This window comes from Pogoniulus pusillus, chromosome 12 (genome assembly GCF_015220805.1).
Source record: "Pogoniulus pusillus isolate bPogPus1 chromosome 12, bPogPus1.pri, whole genome shotgun sequence".
Classification (NCBI taxonomy): Eukaryota; Metazoa; Chordata; class Aves; order Piciformes; family Lybiidae; genus Pogoniulus; species Pogoniulus pusillus.
Genome location: NC_087275.1, coordinates 15282389 through 15302381, shown reverse-complemented (window position 1 = coordinate 15302381; position 19993 = coordinate 15282389). Strand labels below are relative to the sequence as shown.

The 19993-nt window shown below is 42.2% G+C and overlaps 1 protein-coding gene across 4 annotated transcripts in view; it reads left to right on the top strand.

The window, feature by feature from the left end:
- The first annotated feature begins 1451 nt into the window (after positions 1–1451).
- GRIK1 (glutamate ionotropic receptor kainate type subunit 1) overlaps positions 1452–19993 on the top strand; it is a 162673-nt gene continuing 144131 nt past the window's right edge. For 2 of the 4 annotated variants that reach the window (XM_064152392.1, XM_064152390.1), the window contains exon 1: positions 1456–1640. In XM_064152392.1, coding sequence (XP_064008462.1) covers positions 1499–1640 — 142 coding nt within the window. In that variant the 5' untranslated portion in view covers positions 1456–1498. Of the gene's footprint in view, positions 1641–19993 lie in introns of all 4 variants that reach the window. The other 2 variants (XM_064152391.1, XM_064152394.1) reach the window with 2 other exon arrangements.

Sequence of the window (19993 nt, the reverse complement as noted above, 5' to 3'; positions counted from 1 at the left end):
TCTTTTAGGTAAACAAACAAACAAACAAACAAAAAAACCCACCGTGGGCAAAAATTCTCCAAGATGCCTATAAAATGTGATGTAGGCAGTGTAAAGTAAGACACTAATTAGTACCCTGGCTGAGAATCTCGGCAGCGAGCACTCCCCAATAGCGTGAATTGCTCCGTACGCAGCAGAGGCAGGCTTTTCAGGAAACATTTGAGACTGACTGGGAGATAACAAAGTAGACACTTACATTTCCATTGCATGTGCTGAGACTGCTCCAAGGAGTTGATTTCTGGAACAATAGTTAAACAGACTGGGGAGGAATACAAAATAAACTAATTTGAATCATTTCCATTTTGGATCTCGGCTGTGCAGTTTTAGTTCTGTTGTTAGTCGGAAGTCATTCTCCTATTGGCTTATTTTTTTAGGTCAGCTCAGGACCTTTATGTTGACTTCATAGCGAAGCATTTTGAGTTTTACTGAACCTTTAACATGGAGATTTAAAAAAATAATTTGAGAGTGTCAAGTCACATGTAAAAGGTGATCTGCTGTGCAAGTCAAGGATGGGAAGTTTTGTGGCCCCTGTGCCCAGTGGTTCAAAACAAGGCTTGAATTTTCATCACTCCAACTTCATGAATACTTGATCCCAGGCAAGCAGACCTGCAGTCCTCTTGCTGGGACTCCTGCCACCTTTGGGGAGATGCACTGTGGTGACATGTCTCCTGTCCCTCACTTGGTTGCAGAAGTCCATTGTAGAAAATGTACCGCAGAAAGTTCTTCCTTCCCTCCACCTTGTCCCCAGTGGTGACCCTCGCCTTCCAGAATGCGGGCACCATTGCCTTATGCCATGCCTGGGCCCCTCAGAAGGAAGCTGTGCAAACACAAGGGCCTGCTGCCTCTTGCCGGCATTTCAAACCCTCATACAACCAGGAGATAGCAAAACAGGGGTTGTGAGGCTGGTGGGCACGGACGGGAAAGCCTCCCCCGGGCCAAGGAGAGGCCTTCAGGCGTGCAGGGAGAGACCCAGGGGGCCAGGACCGCACATTTCATACTGCAGGGCCAGTCGGCTGGCGCGACAGGGGCAGAAAGCATTTCTGCCTCGCTGCTTGCCCTTGTCCAGCGTGGGCGACGCGGCTTCAGCCGTGCCGGGGAGCACCTGGCTAGTTTTGAGTTTACCCGTGCCTGAGTCGTACCCGCGCACTGCCGACCGTCCCGGTAAGCTCCCAGAGCTACCTCTACCCGCTTGGGGCCGCCCCGCAGGAGGAGCCGCCCCCTCCCTTACCCCTCCTTCCCTCCCTCCCCTCTGGCGGCGGTGACGGGGGGCGAAGGCAGTGGGAGTCGCGGGTGGCGGCGCAACGCAGCGCGGCAGCGGCGGGCGCGCGGGCGGCGGGCGCGAAGCCCCCGCGCCATGGGCGGGCGGCGCGCAACGGCGGCGCGCAGCCGGCCCCGCCGGGGGTAGCCGCCCGCGCTCCGCACCCGCGGAGCCCGGCATGAACTGAGGCGGGCGCGGAGGATGGCGAGCGCCCTCAGTCCGCGGTGGCCTCTCCGCCCGGCCCAGGGCGGCGGCGGTGGTCGCGGCGGCGGGGGACTCTTCTTCGTGCTGCTCTGCGCCTCGGCCGGCCTGCCCCAGAGCGGCCAGCAAGTGCTGCGGATCGGTGAGTGCCGCCCACGGGCCCTGCGCGCCCCGCGGGCACCGCTGGCTCCCGCGGCCGAAGCTGTGTAGGGGATTCTCCCTGCTACACACCTCCCCTGCCTTTTCCTCGAGCGCTGCGCGGGTGCTTTGCTTGTGCCAGCGGGAGCCGCGTAACTCCCGCGGGGCGCGGGGCTCGGCGCAGCCCGCGGGGACGTGTCGCGCCTGGGCTGGGGCTGTGGACGGCGCCGGCTGGACTGCCCTCAGCCTGAGGCGTTTCTCGAGGGGGACGTTTGCTTACGGTGTGGGGCGCCGCCTGCCCCGCTTAGTCCGCTCCTGGGCTCTTCGGCGCTCCGCTGGTGCCGCTTCTGAAAGTTTGCCCCAGTGTGCGGCGGCGGGACGCGGGGAAGTTGGGCGTGGGAGTCCCGGCGGAGCGGTGTCGGGGCGAACATCCCGGGAGCCGCTCGGGGTTGGCCGCAGACAGGAGGGTGCAAGCCAGCACTGAGGCGCTTCTCGGCCGCGGGTGCAGACTGCGGCCAGTGCCGGTCACACACCTCTCTCCTCGCCGCAGGAGTGGTTCAGTGACCTTAAAATGCATTCCGAGGAGTGTTGAGATTCCCTGGGTCGAACCAGAGAGCAAGCAGCTGTGACATGCGAAGAGCAGCCTTTTTAGGATGGGGGACGTGTTTTGCCCTTCTTTACCCTTGGCCCCTAACCCTGGGATGGGGTGAGCTGCGCGGGTCCTGTACACACTGGTAGCGCCAGAAAACGAATTTATCTTTTAAGTAGAAAACTCTGCACCATGGAAACGGGGCTCAGTTCACAGGGAGCCTTTCTCTTTACAGTGGGTTTCTTGTGTCAGTCAAGCGAGACAGTGAATACAAAGTATCGGAAGAGTTAGGGGTTGGGAAAAACGGTGAAAAAGGTGCAGGCAGAATGTGTCACACTTCTGTTTCCCTGCCTGTCCCGATTCTGCTTCACAAATACTGAACATGAAGCCGAAAGTGAAGGAGAGAAACAGCTGTTTATGCCACCCGGAGAGATGCTTTCCTAAGGCATATTCCTGTGAGTAGTAAAAAATTGATGCCTTTTGACCTGGCAAGCCTTAACTCTACTCAGCTTTCCTCGCGGAGAGGTCCTTTAAACATCAAGTGGAAGGCTCCTAATATGCTTAGAGAGCAAGGGACCCGCTGACTGAGACATTTAAATAAATTAGGAGGTGAAGTCCCTCAAAGTGCTGAGCAAAGTCAGGGGTGGTGGAAAAAGAATAGCCAAAGACACTGAGAACCTTGCAGCTTAAAATCCATAAGAAGTTCATAACTGTTCACATTCAGTGCATGCTCGGTTTTTTTCTTTCTTTGGCTTGTTTGGTTTTTTTTCTCATGGGATGCAGGTGAAGTTTGCTGTTTCTCTGCTCGCCACCACAGTGTAACTGTGTCCTGTTTGGAGCCTAGGGGAATGTTTGTGCACAGGCATAGACAGAGCGCCTGAAAACATAAAGCTTGGAGCTTTCACAGACAGGGTAAATTCAGGGCCAATGAAACTTGTGAAAGAAAGTAAACCATGTTCAAATAACTTAGCTACATGCTACACAGCAGGATGCTTTGGAAATGCACAAGCATCATCACTACTTCTAGGCAGCCTCAACGTGTTTATCTTTGATAGGCAGTGCCAGCGCTTAAAGGGAAATGTATTTGCTTGAATGTAGTCTAAGTGCTGTGTTCTCTGCAGGATGAAATCTTGGCTTCGCAGCTCGCATCAGCATTGCAGCGACCCAAACAGAGATTAGCCTGTGCATTCCTCCCTCCTTCAGCCTTCCCATTGCATAACTTGCTTTGCTGCTTCTGTTTGGTCTAGTGAGGCTCCCAGGCAATTGCCCATGGTTCTTTTCCTTCTTCGGTGGTTTGTAGACTCTCTACTGCACGATCTGTGTATGCCTCTGTTTCGGATTCACTCTCGGTTCATGCAGTGATAGTACCCTCATACTGATTTGACTTTGTTACTTCCACCACAGGATAAGCAATAAATATGACAAACTGCTCAGCTGTCAGTTACCAAATACACATTTACCAAATACACATCCAAAGTGATGCTGTTGGAGAATAAATGTTCTTTATGAGTGACATGGTTGTAAATGCATGAAATATTAAATCTATTCTTATTACTACAGTTATCCTGCCTATAAAGTAATGATTTTATAAAATATTAATCTTTCACATCCGTTAATAGTAGCAAGTTTCTCGGTGGAATCTGCCAGTCTTAGAAGTGACAAACAGAGGTAATGGCAATAACTCCTCCAACACTCTGTGGTAACATAATAAAATAATCTCAAAGCATTTCTGCCATTGAAGAAAATGCTATTAAGCCATCAGATTTTCTTCTTTATGTGTTAGTTAATTTAGGAAAGAATGCACTGACATACAATAGTGCAGCAGTTTGTGCCCAAATTAATACACTGGTAGTTTAATTACATTTTTCTCTGTTAGGAAGCTATTTTTATTTTTCTGGCTTTTTATAGGAATGGATTCTCATGTTGACATGTAATTAGTTGAGAAAGGATGTGCAAACAGTAGAAATTCCAGCTATTTCTCAGTATCTGGTTAATAGATATTTTTCTAGCCCTCTAAACAAGAAAATTATGGTAATATGACTAGTAAAACTAACTCATCTCAAAATCCATCATTTTTATCCTAAAAAGATAGAATTTTCAGTTTCAGGTGATACAGTACTTAAATTTTGGCATCTTACTGAGTATTCCTTTCACATTCGTGTTAAAAAGCTTTTCCTTTGATATATGAACTAATAGAGCTGTCCAAGGAAATACCATCTTTATCTACATGGAACCCATTAGACTAGATTATATAAAGGTATATTTAAAGTTCATGACCCTAATATTTTTTATTTAATACCGAGGAATTTCTAGATTTTACACTGCATCTGCCTTCTTATCTAGCTTGCTTGTTCCACTTATATAAAATAAAGTAACAGAAGGAAGAATATAAATTAAGAAAAACAGGTGCTAAGTGGTAGAAGCAGATAAAATCTCATAAACTGCAATTAGTTCATATTGGATGCTGAGCTTTCTTATTTCTTACAGTATGTCCTTAAGGCCATTTAAACTTCTGACTAGGTTATAGGAATATACTTCAGCAATATCATGCTGCTGCAGCCTGGATTGAAACTAGCCAGCAGCTGAGAAACCAGGCAAGTTATTAACATATCACTGGAGTTAATGAAAAAGATAATGTGGCGTTTTTCGACAAATACTTGTAGAAAGTTGTACTTGGCTGCATCTTGGAATTAATCTTTCAAATTAACAACTTCTGAAAATGAGCAAATGAGTAGTTTTTAGGTACCACAGAAATTGCTTTAGGTGAGGAAATGAGTACCTTTTCAGTTTGTACCAGAAGTAGTTCTCAGAAATTTGTTTCTGTAGTTAAAGGGAATATTTTAGCATGGCTTCAGACTCTGATTAATTCCTTACTTAAGCAAAGTTCCCAATAGTTTAGTGAATTGTGTTTTCAAAGCTGCAGGTTTAGCCCTATAATATTTCTCTCCAATTGAGAAATACAGATTTTAAAAAGACACACTCATGCCAACTTAACCTGCAAAATATTATTTTCTAATAAATTTTCAATATTGACTTCAGAATGGGTGCCTGTGTTTCCACAGACAATACTCAAGCTGTGGACTTTTTGTTTGTTTTTTTTGCTGTGTGGTACTACCATTCCTGCACTTTGAGAATGATAAAGACAAAAACCTAATTAATTTAATTTGCAACTGTTTGTCAACTCCTTTGGAGATTTTGTTTGTGGAGGGAATGATACTGTTACACATTTGAGCTTCATCAGTACGATGAACTGTATTTGTGAAGTCTTTATCATCTTTGAACATCTTTAAAAAGGTTGATTGTCAAAAGTATTTCTTACAAGGTGTCTACAAGTTATTCAATTCTGCAATATCATAGGAAGTGGGACTGCATTTTCTTTCATTAGATGTTAAGGCATTAACTATGCTTTGTTCACCAGATCCTGAATGCTTAGTGGTTTCTCATTTCACTGTAATAAAATTTGTTTAAATTTCCTCTTTCTACACTTAACAGAAGACTATTTTGCTACAAATGTTTCGAAAGGATAGCTACCAATATGTCTGAACATTAATTGTTGTGCGTCTCCTTCCTCACTGCATTTGACAGCACTGTCCAAGTGTGAGACAACGGCAGTATTTGGCTTACATGCTTTAAATGGTTAAGTTTAAAATACCCTGTAAAAGACAGATAAAAATGATGTTGCTAGCATCTTAGCAGGACACTCCAGTAAGTCTATGCTTGTGCAACCAAACATCAGTGGGGCCAAGTGACCTCAGTGCATGCAGGGAACTCAGGGAAAACTTGACCTGCATGATGATTTGCGTGGTTTCACCCTAAATTATTAAAATAAAAATCTTTCAGGTGATTTCTTTGTGTTCTGCCATTTAGGTTTGATGATGTAGAGAGGCAGACTACTTTGCATTCCGTACCATTGTATTTCCAGGCTTTTGTATTATGTAGGATGTTTGCTGTAGTGGGTTGTTCCATTGGGGAATATTAAAAATGTGTGAAGCTGCTGTAAATGGGCATCCTTCTACTGAACTCAAGGGAGCAATGCCAGTTTCAGTTCTCTGGAGAGCTGCCTGGACATAATGTATTCAGAAAGAAGAAACTTTTCTAATTCTTCTGACTAACCTACCTACTCACCACCCTTCCTTATGATGGGTAGGGCCTGACAAAATCAGAGTTTTAACTTGTTTTATGAAAGTGCACTCTACAGGGCTGAGTGGTGGTGGTCGTGAGTGCCTGAAGCTCACCAGTGTTGTGGTACCCACTACACTGTTAGCTCTTGATCATAAAGTGATAGAATTATTTTGGTTGGAAAAGACCTCTAAGAATGGGCTGCCCAAGGAGGTGGTGGAGTCACCATCCCTGGAGGTGTTCAAGAAAAGACTGGATGAGGCACTTAGTGCCATGGTCTAGTTGACTGGATAGGGCTGGGTTGGTCTGGATGATCTTGGAGATCTCTTCCAACCTGGTTGATTCTATGATTCTGTGATCATTGAGTTCAACCACTAACTTTAGACCACCATGGCCATTAAACCATGTGCCAAAATGCCATGTCCACATGTTTCTCAAATGCCTCCATGGACAGTGACTCCACCACCCCTCTGCATATCCTCTTCCAATGCCTGATCTTTCTTTCAGCAAATCATTTTTCCTAATATCCAATCTAATCATCCCCTGGCACAATTTTAGTCAGTTTCCTCTTGTTTGACCATGTAATACTAGGGAGAAGAGAGTGATGCCCACCTCATTGCACCCTCCTGATACTTCAGTAAGTGTGTGGTTGTGCTGTGGCTATAGGATCATTATTACTGGTGTGATGTAGATTGCTGCTAAGGAGTTGAAACTATAAAAGAGTACTTTGCTTTCCAGAAAATTGGTGGTTTGCATCTCTGCTGCCAAGACATACCTAGGTCTTAAATATATGCTTTGTCTTGAAATAGATGAACTCTAAAGGTGCATGACAGTCTTCAAATAGTCTATAGTACTGGGGCTTGATAATTATGCAGCAGGCAGCCAGACACTCGAGGCTGTGTTAACAAAAACACTAATCTTGAGTTGCTTCTGTCCTGGATGACTTGTCAGTAAAGGTTGGTGGAGAACAAAAAGAAAATGAAAACTAAGGAAGCAAGGTTGCATTTGCCTAACCTGAACCAGGACTAGGAGGATTGAGACAGTTCTGAGGGAATAAAAACATTTTTAAAATACACCATGAAGGTATCTTAGTCCTGTGTTTCACATCTTGGGCGAGATGTGGTTAAATATGGCAAATTTCTTGTAACTATCCTGGTAAAAGTCAAGAGACTTACAGGAAAATTAAATGGAAGGCAATCCAAGGTATTGATATAAGTGCTGTGGTATTTTACTATTTTCTCTTACCTAATGCAAGGTGTATCCTGATCTGCTCCTCTGCAAAATAGGTCCATAGTGCTGCAGAGAGCTCCAAGTGGGCAGATAAATAGGACACATCCTACTGTGATTAACCAGGGCTTCAAATGCATTTATGTAACACATGTGCATCAGTTCAGAAACTTCAGATTTTGGTAAAGTACAGAATGAAGTATTGAAAACAATGAAATTGATGAAATTTTGCCAAAGGATAAGGATTTTTCATCAAATAGTTTGTTTCTGCAAAATGAGTGATCCTTAACCAAGTTCTTTTTCAATTAACAATTCATGCCCAGTACAGTGATTGTTGCAGATGGAATAATCCTTATACATAACAATTCTCTGAATCTAATTTCTTGCCTAGTAGCCTATTTGTAGCAGCCAGGTATAATTATTACTGTTTTCTTTAATTCCTGTGTCTTTCCCATAACACCTAATTTCATTAATTCAGAGGTCATTTGCCTCAGCATCCATTCTTGCTGTAACTATAAGATCCTCCATATGGCCCTGCCTTCGCTTAACATTTTCCATTCAGATCACAAGCACAATCTCAATACTGTTTTTTTTTCATTACAGTCTGTTTTGTATATCCTGGTCTGTAATGAAGCTTAAATCCTGCTTCTCCCTGCTCCCCCCAATATCTGAAACAACTGTAATCTTCTTTTCTCAGAAAGGCTTGATTTGACCAACTAGACTATAGATTGTACTGCAGTAAAAAAAAAAAAAAGAGAGAGAAAGACAGAAAAATCCTGTCCAAGAACTGATTAGTTTTACTCCACAGCTTTGGATCTGTAACTCACAAGCCCAGCATGTCCTAGTTTTCAGTTGACTTTAGATTTTAGTTTGCAGTAATGAGTTTATGATTTTGGGAAAAGCTTTGCAGTGGGAATGTTACCACCTTTCTCTTTCTCTTTCTCTTTCTCTTTCTCTTTCTCTTTCTCTTTCTCTTTCTCTTTCTCTTTCTCTTTCTCTTTCTCTTTCTCTTTCTCTTTCTCTTTCTCTTTCTCTTTCTCTTTCTTTTCCTGTTGAAGTGATACAGTGTTATCTAGAAGATGATTAGTGTTCAAATGATGAATTTGCTTTCACTGAGAAAATTCAAAATTGAAACTGTTTCATTTTTCCAAATATGTGTCTTTTCAGCTAAAGAAGTGAGTATATGATAGGGCTGCTGAAGTTATAATTATTATTATAATTGTTATTGTTATTTTTTAAAAAATCTCTCACAGTGCAGAAGGTTCCTAACACTGCTTCACCTGTACCACATACTAGAGTGTGGTACAAACACTGGGAAATGTGAGTCAGTTATAGGACCCATCAGTGTGGACGAAAATAAGTGGTCTCAAAGCCTCAGTTTTAGTGTATTTTCTTGGGTTCATCAGGCTCTTTGCGATTACACCTTCTGGTAGGTTTTGGGCTGACTGCCTCACTAGAAATTTAGAAGAGGAGCATTATAAATTCTGTTAGCTTTGAAATGTTTCCTACATTCTCCATCAAATCTGCACATGCAAACGAAAGTCTGTTTCAAGGAAATTTTGTTTACAGCACATTGATTCTGGCTGGAGTTCAAGACCAGCCATCCTTCCATATTGTTAAATGGCATAGAGATCCTGGTGCAGTTCTCAGTAGGTGGAAGTGATAGTCAGAGTGCAGAAGTACTTCCAGAAATATGGAGCAGGACTTATTTTGAGTGAGCAAGTGCAAAACTTATTGTTCTACCTACATATGAAGGAGCAGTGAATCTTCCCACAGTTGTTATGTCCAAGCAACACTTCTGATACCAGAATTATCACAGATGCTTAGGCTATGCTTTGGCTTTCAGGTTGAGAAGGAACAGAGCCATCCCTGAATTCAGTGGTACACCACTGAGACCTTAATATCCTTTTGATTTTACATGCTCTTCTTCAGAAATTAAGACAAATAAACAAACAAAACCCAACTAAGAACACAATAAAAACCCAAACAACTGAAAACTCAATTTTTTTTTTTAATGATCAAGTATATAGTAAGACTCATTCAGTATACTGTAATTAATACAAGGCTTTGCTGTTCTAATGATCAGGGAAAGACACTAGTATATGTTGTGGATCAGAGGATTCTGGGGGAGGTGAAAGCTATTTTAAAACAACATTAGGTAGCTATAAGAAAAGAAAATAAATATTTAAAGGTACAAGTTATTCTTCCCTTCCCCTGAGACGAGCAATGGACCAGAGTTCTGCCAGGATGTTTATACTGTGCTTGCTGCTCTATGAAAGATCACTTCCCCTTCCCCTCTCACTGAGAGATGTGTCATTAATGCCCTCAGCATGAGAGCCAGATCCCCAGGTGAGTAATTAGGCTTTCCTAAACTGCCAGTGCTCTTTCGGCAGTTAATGGCAGTCTGTATGTCAGCCTAATGTATCCTGAGGTGTACTTCAGTTTCTTACTTCTTTAATGCTAAATGTCTTCTACCTGAGAGCTGGTATGGTCCATGAGTGTGCACACAGAAGCCAGTAGGTTTCTAACCCTCTGCTTTCCTATAGTAAATGGCAAGAGCAACCCACTCATCTGGGCTTACAGCTATGTCTCTACACAGGTAAATCAAACAGTGCTATGTCTCTTTATGATTCTTGTCTTGGTATAGCTTTGCATAGCTGTGGTAACACTGCTATTGTATATTGTAATGCAGTAGAAAAATTAAACAACTACTATTATGAATTATGCTACCTTTAGGGGAAGCTGGATTGTATAAATAGTGTTTAGCATGATTCTGCAAGACAGTATTGAGAAAAAAAAAGATATATGTCCTTATGACTTGAATCATATAATTAAAAGGCAAATCTATCCACCAGGAAATTGGTGCTTTTGGGGTCTATCATGCAAGGAAAATCTATATTGAATGAATTTCTGTAATACTTTGTCTCAAGTAGTATGAGCTGCATCATATTTCATCAAGAATTGTAATTATTCATTCTCAATGTTGAGATCTTCTGAAGCAGCAGACCTCAGAGTGCTTCACAAAGCACATACAATTAGTTTTGGTTTTTGACTGGAGAAGCCAGGGCTAGATAACTGAAGTGTTTTGCTGATAAACTTGTGGCAAACCTAGAAGTGACTCCAAGTCTCTCCAGTGCCATCACCCCATACCTCTGCCCACTGCATCACAACTTTCCTCATAGTTTCTATCTTGGGTGAAGATTTTCATAGATCTTTTGGGGAGCAGTAGTATGTAGTGCCACGTGTTGCTGGTGCAGAGGCCTAAGTGTGTTTAATAAACAATTTCTAGGTAGGTGCTTTGTGACTGTCACGGAGGGAGTTAGTCTGGGCTCGGGGGAATGAAATACGAGGCTGAATTCCAAAGAGTTTAAAAGATTTAATATTATAAACACTAGAAATCCCCTTCCCCAAACTTATTTGCACCCTCCACTACAGTGACCTGAATGGTTTCCACATGCTTAGAGCATAACATTGGATGTGAAGAGTGAAACAGACAGTGCTGACGATTTTTCCCTGACACTAGAGGATTCTCTGAAGTAGGAGAACATGTGCCACCTTCTTCTGATTTGGGTAGTATATCTGTTCTTAGTGAGAATCCCTCTCAAGGGATACCAACATTAATGGCCCTTGGAAATACCATTTCACTTCCCAGATTTCTTCTGAGCATCTTTTTTGACCATGCTTTGCCATGTCATCTTCATCCTCTGGCTTCACATCTGCTGAGCAGAGTGTTGTTCTGCTGAAGGTCAGTTGTGGCAAGCCTTAGCAAGGGATGGACACTTTTAGGGTACAGAATAATTTAAGAATTTCCCCCGTTTTGGCAGCCCCGTGGATTGCTTCACTGTGGTACATATGTCGTCTGTAATGATTTCTATTTTAAATACAGAAATATTTAGTTATTTATGCTCTTTCTAGGAGGATATTTTGTACATTGGCAAAGTGTTTATGTGTTTTGCTAGACTGTAACTGCCAGGTGCATACAGCATCACATGTGATCTGGTTTGACTTATTTTTTTTCATTGTGTTTGTTCCAGCATTGTTTCCCCTTTCTTCCCCCCCTAAAATGGTCTAACCAGTCAGGAAGAGGCTTTCAGAACATTCCAGCCATTTGCAGTCATGTAGAATGTACCATCAAAACTGCTGAAGTCTTTATTAAGTATTCAGGTATCCTTATACAATTCTGCAGATGCTAGCTAAGAATTAACTCTGGCTTCAGGAACTACACATCTCAGTGATTATAATCCTACTACACATCTCAGTGATTATAATCCTTTACTGAGTCTCATCCCTGATAAAGATACAGAGAATGGAAAATTAGATGCACTGAGATGTAAACATCCAGAGTCAAAAAACCCAACCAAAACAACATACCCCTCCAACATTTGCTTTCGCAAAAATAACCTTTTCCCTGCTTACATTCAAAAAAAAAAAAAAAAAAAACCCAGAAAAGCCAAAGCCATTTTAATCTTCCATTTTCCTGTGGAAATGGCTTTCTCCTAAATGTCTTAGGGGCCCTGTGCCAACCTATTCATTTCTGTAAAGGTTATGAATAGGAAGCTCAGATCTGATGGAATGTGAAGAGCAGTTTACGTGAAATACTTACTTCATTTTCGAGGAACTGCAAATTAATCTCAAATTCTTTGGAATGGTCCCAAGAGATTAATCTCAAGACATCTGAGTCTATATCAAGCTTAGAGACTTCCTATCAGTAGTCAAGGGAGGGGAGGCCAGGTTGCTGCAGTAGCAGTGTGACATATGTAAAACTGTGTTTGATTATGTCAGTATCACAGAGGAAGCTGTTTAAAAGTTAGGTCAGGCTTTTTAGCTGTGCAGTACTTTCCAGAGACTGTCAGTCCCTTAGAGATTGGCCAATGAGTCAAAATGCATGATGAATAACTTTCAGCTGTCTCTCATGGATAGCAAGTTAGCTGTCCACACAAAATAATAGAGTCATTTTCTGTGGAGAAAACTGTTACAGAAACTAGTAGTAAACCACTTAAAAGTTCTAGCTTACAATTTGAAGACTAATAAAATTACCATTTCTGATTAAAATAGGTTCATGTTTTGTTTTTAAATGCTTTTATTTCTCGTAGGATTCAGAAAGAACATTGGAAGTGATTTACAAAATCAATTGATCCTTGATAGTGTGTTAGAATAGAAGATGAAGGACTAAATATTTTGTGTAGGGCGCAAGAAGGATGTAGAGTTACTGCTGTACTATTTTCTCTTATGATTGCACTGTTGCATTTTGTATGGTAAATCATGCTCATGCTAGACAAAATGTCTTTGTTCATATAAGACTGTGTGCTAGTTTGAAGCTAGCTAGAGTGTTTCAGTGAGAAGAATTAGATTACAGGCTGTGAAAGAGAAACAATGGTAATGTCTACTTCACTCATAGGCTTGCTGAGATGTATAAGAACAAGAATGTAAATATAGATAACATAGATGCTCTCTGATTGGGCTTTGGGCTGCATCTCTCTCTCTCACCTAACCTATCCTGCTGTCTGTGTGACTAATCCACCTGCTTCCTAACCCCCTGGTTGACCCTCCATACTACCTTAAACAAAAGGCAAGATCTTGGGTAAGGTTGAGGGGTAGGGGGAAGGAGAAAGGATGGTTAAGAGCCCCTCCTGAGGACTTAGGTTTCTGTGAGGGGAGTTGTGTTTCTGTATTAACTTGGGGGGAGGGAGCAGGTAACACCCAAACTATCACAGGCTGTGTCCCAAATTCATTAATACCTACTTAAAAGTGTTAAATATTAAAGACTGTAGTAAAAGAGTGCAGTAAATGAGCTAGAAATATCCTGAAGAATAAAGTTTGCAGTTAGGTAACAAAAGATGAGTTTGAAGTAATTCAGTCAAAATGAGTTTGATATTTCTCATCTTCAGAGGTTTTACTTTTTAATCTTATATGTTTATATAAAAAGCTTTTGGTACAATTCTCTATCACTGTGTGAAAACCATCTAGGAACACCAGGAACGTTCCACTCATTCCCTACAGACACAACGAAGGATTGCTAGTGTAGTGCAGGATAGAGACCTGTGCCACCCATCACCAGTAGATGTGGCTCTTCTGCCTGTGGACCTGTTCCTAGAGAAGGATGAGATAGGCTTCTGCTGTTATTCCAGAGGTTGATGATGGAAAGCTGGCTGACAGCACAGTAAAGGCTCCTCCCTTGTACTGCTACAGGCACCAAACCAGGCAAAGAGCAGGTTTGTTTCTGCAGCTGTGGGCAAGGCATGCATCATGCAGACTAATATAGCAGGTAAAAAACTGTAGTTGACTTCATTCACAGCACTAGGCCATCAAAATTTAAGTCCTTGCTTGAAGATATTCTTAGTGAACATTCTTAGTGAAAAGAATATCAGAATATTTGTAGTTTGGGGGAAAAATGTATTTGTTATTCTCAGGAACAATTAAAACCTTCTGTATTCAGGCTGAGACAGCTGCCAGGATAGGGCAAATGTCACTTCAGATGACATTCGACAGAGTTACAAGCAGCTGAAGACAAGGTTGTGTAGCAGACAATCACTGTTCTGCTGGCGTTGCACAGTGAAATACTGCATCTTTACTGTGGAATGCTGTTTTCTTCACTGAAGTTCTTTCTGCTTAAATAACCCTGTTAAAGATGGGCTTTCTTGAATGACTTTCTATTAGTTTATCTGACAATGGCCAAGTAGTGCAGAAAGCAGTGTGATGTTTCCTGCTCCTCCTCCATTTGGAAACAGGTTGGTGAAGGTACCTCTCAAGATGCACACAGCACTCGTGCCCATGAGATGTGTTCTCAGGGATCTGGGCAGAGATGACATCACTGCAAAGAATTACTTAGTCCCCAGTGTATCACTGGGGGTGACTTGCTGGTCTGTGGTCTGCTGCTAAGCCATTGTGGTGTCAAGATGACTTCAGCGCTCACCTGCAGCTTGGTGCCACACAGCCCTACAAAGCGAAGTGGACGCTATTAAATGGAAAGTTCAACATGCACATGACTAAAGAGTTTGTCAACAAAGCCTAAGGACTTTGTGGTTATAAGGAAGGCGAATGTTGATGCAATTCAATGCACTGAATGGCTGTTTCTCTGTGCAGAAACCTTTAAGCTTCCCAACCTTGTCACCTCTGTTTCTGCTTCTGCTCTTCCTGAACGTGGAGATACTCAGCTTTTCTGGCCATGTGCTCTGGTGTACAATTTGGTCCTGCCACAAAGGCCACTTTCAGAATTTTTATGTAAAAATTATGTCTTTCTTCCTGGTATCTCTGGTCCAACATTTATACACAAAAAGCTTTTTATTCTTCCAAAGCTGCTTCCTTTCAGCTATGCCAAATCACCCCAAAACCTTATCAGTGGGGCATTGCAGCAGAAGTCTAGTATGAGCTGATGCTTTTCCAGTTGTATCTATCTTGAAAATTTTCATTTCACATCCAAATTGTTTACTTATCTGCTAGAAACATATGTTAAAAGAAGTTAGGGCTGTGATGCCCAAGGTGCATTTTAATACAGGGGAAGAACTGCTTCAGGTATTTCACATTACATCTTCTAGCTGTATCTGGTGCTGTAAATTATACAGCTGCTCCACTGATCTGAATGAAGATTGAATTTTTGAACACTGTTTTCTGAAGAATGCAGATTTTTCTCTTTGAGATGAAGCAGCGGTCCTACATCAGTGTGGCTCACTGCATACTTTGTTGCCCAAGCCTTTCTTTTTTCTATTAGGGTGTGCCAGGCTGTTTCCTAGGGACCATGTCCTGTCACTGATCCACGTACTGACATTAAAAAGCATCTGCAGATGGATTGAGTGTGGTATGTGCCCTGAACAGCAAGCAGTCTGCAAAACTGTAATCTTTTTGCTGTCATCTTGATATCAGAACTGTCATGGAGGAAAACTAGCAAGAAACATTTGTCTTTCCATCTGCATAGACCTTCTTCCATGTATGGATGCCCAATGTACCTATGATAGGTACAAGGATGTGTTTATTAAAAACAGCTGCTTGTGCACTACTATTTTACTCAGATGCATTCCTCCCTCAGGCTGAATTCCTTGCTTCTAGCCATCTTCTCTTTACCAATGTGGGAAGATCTCATCTGTGTTGCCTTCTGTGCCCAGCACAAGCCTCTGGGGGGAAGCTATAGGTTCTTTCTTTAAAGCAACATGGTACCACCAGGATCAAGTTTTGTTGCTTGTGTATAAAAGGATGAATTTAGTCCCATTTTGTCTGATGAATTGTCTCCTATATATGCACACTTGCACACAACAGCCAGACACTGCAGCTGCCCAAAGGCTGCTTGCTCAAAATTGCAGCGTGACTATCTGGTACAGGCACTTCACATGGCTGGAAGATGTTAACCGTAATGTGGGAAAAGCACCAGGTACTTCTCCATGGCTGCTTTTCTGTGTTCTCACCAGGTTTACAGGCATAGCAGAGGGGGAGACATGACAGCATGGCACCTTGTTTCTTGTCACTGTGGTAGCTGTCCTCTCCTTATTTTAGGAGTACCACTTGGAGGAGCAGCAGCATCTCCTTTCCACTGGAAAAAAAAAAGTAGTGGTAAGCATGCCTGGGAGTGCTGCAGGCAGTGTTTTTCTGGATGAGTGAGTTGAGGCCACATCCACCTTGTCAAATTCTCCATCAGCAAAGACACTTGGGGAGTGCAGCATATGTCTCAACCTTTCAGCAGTGCTGGGGTTAGCACAGAATCAAAGGAAGAGAAAGAAAATGTCTTCTACTAATTAGATGACTACATGCTTTATGCCCTCTGGTTCTTTGCTTTAAATGAGAATGGTTCTGTGTGTAAGCAGATTACTTCTGTGTTAATCAGGGTGTTTCATAGCCTGTTTTATATTGGCAAAAAGTTAGTCCAGTTTTCCATGATGTATTCAAATACTTTGTGAGAAAGGTTGATGAGGAAAAAGAGATTTTTCTCTTTATAAATGCAGAATACTTAATATTACAACTACTGTTTTAAGATGACTTGTGCACTGATTTATTTCTGCACGTCTGTAAGCAAACGGGTGATGAGATCCCACCATTTCTTCCATTTTGTAAAGGTTATTTCATGAAGATGTTCTATGAATCTTTGTTCTGAGTATCCCTGTGAATGCTAAATTGTCATCATGCATCATCAGTAAATGAGTGAATCATGTTTCTGGCCAGTGGTATGTACCTGTAGCACTTTCCCTCTGTCCTGTGAGAAACTTCATCAGTCAGTCTTGATCTGTTTTCTTGCAAGATTGCATCTTGCTTTACATGTATCATATTCAAGAGAAAAAAATAGCATTTCAGAAATATTGCCTATGGTCTATTGAAACTGCACTCAGAAGCAAGCACAAAATGCTGCCTGGCAGTGAGGAGTGTGGAGAAAAGTATGAGAAAAAGCCCTGTGAGCGCTGAGATGAAGGGAGAAGGTATCTCAGGAATCTCCAGACCCATGGAAGAGGAGATATCCACACTGCAGCTGGGGACAACTTCTCACTGGAGCAGGTGGGCATGCCCTGAAGGATCTGCGTCTCCTGGAGAGCCCATGCGGGAACAGATTTGTCCTGGAAGACTGCAGCTCATGGACAAGACTCACACTGGAGCAGGGCAAAAATGTGTGGAGGAAAGAGTGGCAGAGAGGAGCTGCCGTAGACTGGCTGCAACCCCCTATTTCCTATCACCCTTCTGCTGCTCAGGGGATAGAAGACAGAGAAATTGGGAATGGAGTGAAGATGAGCTTGAGGTAAGGGGGAAAGTGTTTTAATTTCTCTTTGTTCTCACTATCCAAGTCTATTTTCATTGGCAATAAATTAAATTGATTTTCCCCAAGCTGAGACTGTTTTGCACATGGCAGTAACAGCCAAGCAGTGTTGCTGTCTTTACCTTCAACAACAAGCTTTTTAATCTCAGTTTTCTCTCTGTCCTCTTGAGGAGGAGGTGTAAGAGAGCATCTAGCAGCCAGCCAAAGTCAACCCATCACAGCTAAGGTGTGAAAAAACTGAGGATTATTTCCATGGCATTTATATTGGAATTGCTCATTTTCACAAACTTCTAGTGAAAACAGTGAAAAGCTACTTCTGTCTGCTGGCTTTTACCTGCTGTTGTGAAGGCTGGAGTTTCTCCGGTGGACAACAGAGCTGCTCAGTGATACCAGCTAAATATGCATTCTCACAGTGAGAAATGGGACTTAAAAACATTTAAAATAAGATAGTTTAGAAGATGACAGGCAAAACTTTGCTGGAGACCTTTAATCCTAGACTCTCAGGCTTTATTATTTACAACTCAGCTGTCTGCCATACCGAGAGCATATTTTAGTACAATTCTTAGAATGATGCAGTGATTCATGGTATTTTATAATGAAGTAATAGGCTTTTAACTGCCTATCTTTACCAGATTTAACTAAAAGTTCTCTGAAAACCAAGCCCTTGCTCTTATCTGTGCGTTCCTACAAAAAAAAAAAAAAATGGCAGAAAAGAGGTACAAAATAGCATTTTCTGATTCTTTATCCTTTGTTTAAAGTGACAGACCACTTTTTCTCAGGAAAAAAAGTGACCCAAAGGCTACTTTAGCTCTGTCCCTCCCAGAATCAGTGGAGCTGTAGCATTTTATAGTGATGAGGTTTGGCAAGTGTATTATTCTGACAGAAAAGAACAGTTGGGCAATTTACTGCAGCTCATTCAAACTGCAAATGAAGGTTCTGGATTCCAGTGGTTTGAGGTAATCAATGGTAAAAGGCCTCCTCCTGATTCTTTTTTCTCCTTGATTTTGTCAAGGTCTCCCACTTCTGCAAAGGTTTCCTTCACTGCTCTGCTTGTTCTCACCAAAGCAGAGGCATGGAAAGAATGCCAAAATTCACTAGTTTATAGTGAGAACAAGCTATCAGGTGCAAACTATTCCAGCTACTGATGGTGTGCAAACAGATTTGGATAAGGGAGCTAGAAAGCCTTCTATCTATGATTTCTAGAAATAGCATTATTATTTACATACAATCACATGGTTGGATCTAACACAGCAAACACGGAAGGCACAAACCTCTGTTTATACAGAAGAATATCTCGTCCAGAAAGAATATTCCCTTGCTTTGTGCAGCTTAGCATGGAGCTTCTGACTCAGTACACGAATATATCAAATAAGGTCAAGTATGATACAATTTTGGTGTCATGCTGAATTCATGGTAGAGCTAATATTGTTACAGTCCTGTTGTGACTGGCATAAACTTGTCACATTTTCAATAGCATGATTCATGAAAGATACAGAAGAATCAATGGAGATAAAAATAGGTAATGCAATTGCATTTTCCTTGTGTTGTACTGAATAACCTGATTGAAAGGGTCATATTTGAATGTAATCTGGAAGAACTGTTTATGAAAATGAGAGTGAGAGAGAAGCAACCCAAAATGGCAAGCTTTTCAGGTAATTCAAGGGGGTAATATATCAGTCTCCACAGGGTACATAGCCCCCATTGCCAGAATCAGGCTCCTTGTATGAAAGGATGCATCAGACAGCCCCCACCATCTGTGAAACCTGCTCTCAACTGGAGAACTTCAGGCAGCCTGGAACATTCATACTCAATAACAGCCAAATTGAAATAAAGAGACCTTGGATGGTGTGCTACAAAGCAAAATCTCTCCTTTGTATTTACAGCTAGAATGATACATCTTTAGGTGCCTGTGGCCTGTGATTCTTTCTGAATGTTTTGAGCTCATTCAGTCACTCCTAGACCTATCAGGGATGGTGCATTCTGTATTTCAGGATGAATTAGCTTCTGCCATTCTTCACGGTATACTTGATGGACTGAGGAGCGTGTTACTCAAAGAAAAGAAGGACTATTCTGAACATATAAACCACAGCACTTCCCCCCCCCCCCTTATATTCTTGATCTCAAAACACGCAGGAATACTTCGGGTGAGGTCTGGTATAAAGAGTTGCCTGCCCTCCGAAGAGCCACAGGAGTTTACATCATTCAAGGATCGAGATGCTGTTCAGTTTGTTTGTATTGTATACTGAGAAATAAAACACTGGGGCTAAATCCCTTTTGCTGGATAATGATGCTGTATGTGTTCCAACACACACTAATGCTTATACTGTAAGTGAAAGAAATGGAAAGAAAGAAAGAAGGAGAGAAAGAGCGAAAGAAGGCGAGAAAGAGAGAAGGAAGGAGAGGAAGAGTGAAGGGACCATGAAACAAACCTTTTGCCAAAGAGCTGACATAACGAAGCCCAGACTTGTCTTCTCTCCATTTACTGTAACCTGAGATGCCTTTGTTGTTCCCTCTTGATCTCTCTGCGGCAGCACCTGCGGCTCTCCTCTTCAGAGCCCTCTTGCATGTTCTGCAATGACAAGTGGCAAGAGGCAGTATTGCTATTTCCAAAAGATGCACAACCAGCAGACCAAACCTGCAGATAACCTGAACTTTTGCTTCAGTGAGGCCATTTACTGCATTCTTCAAAATG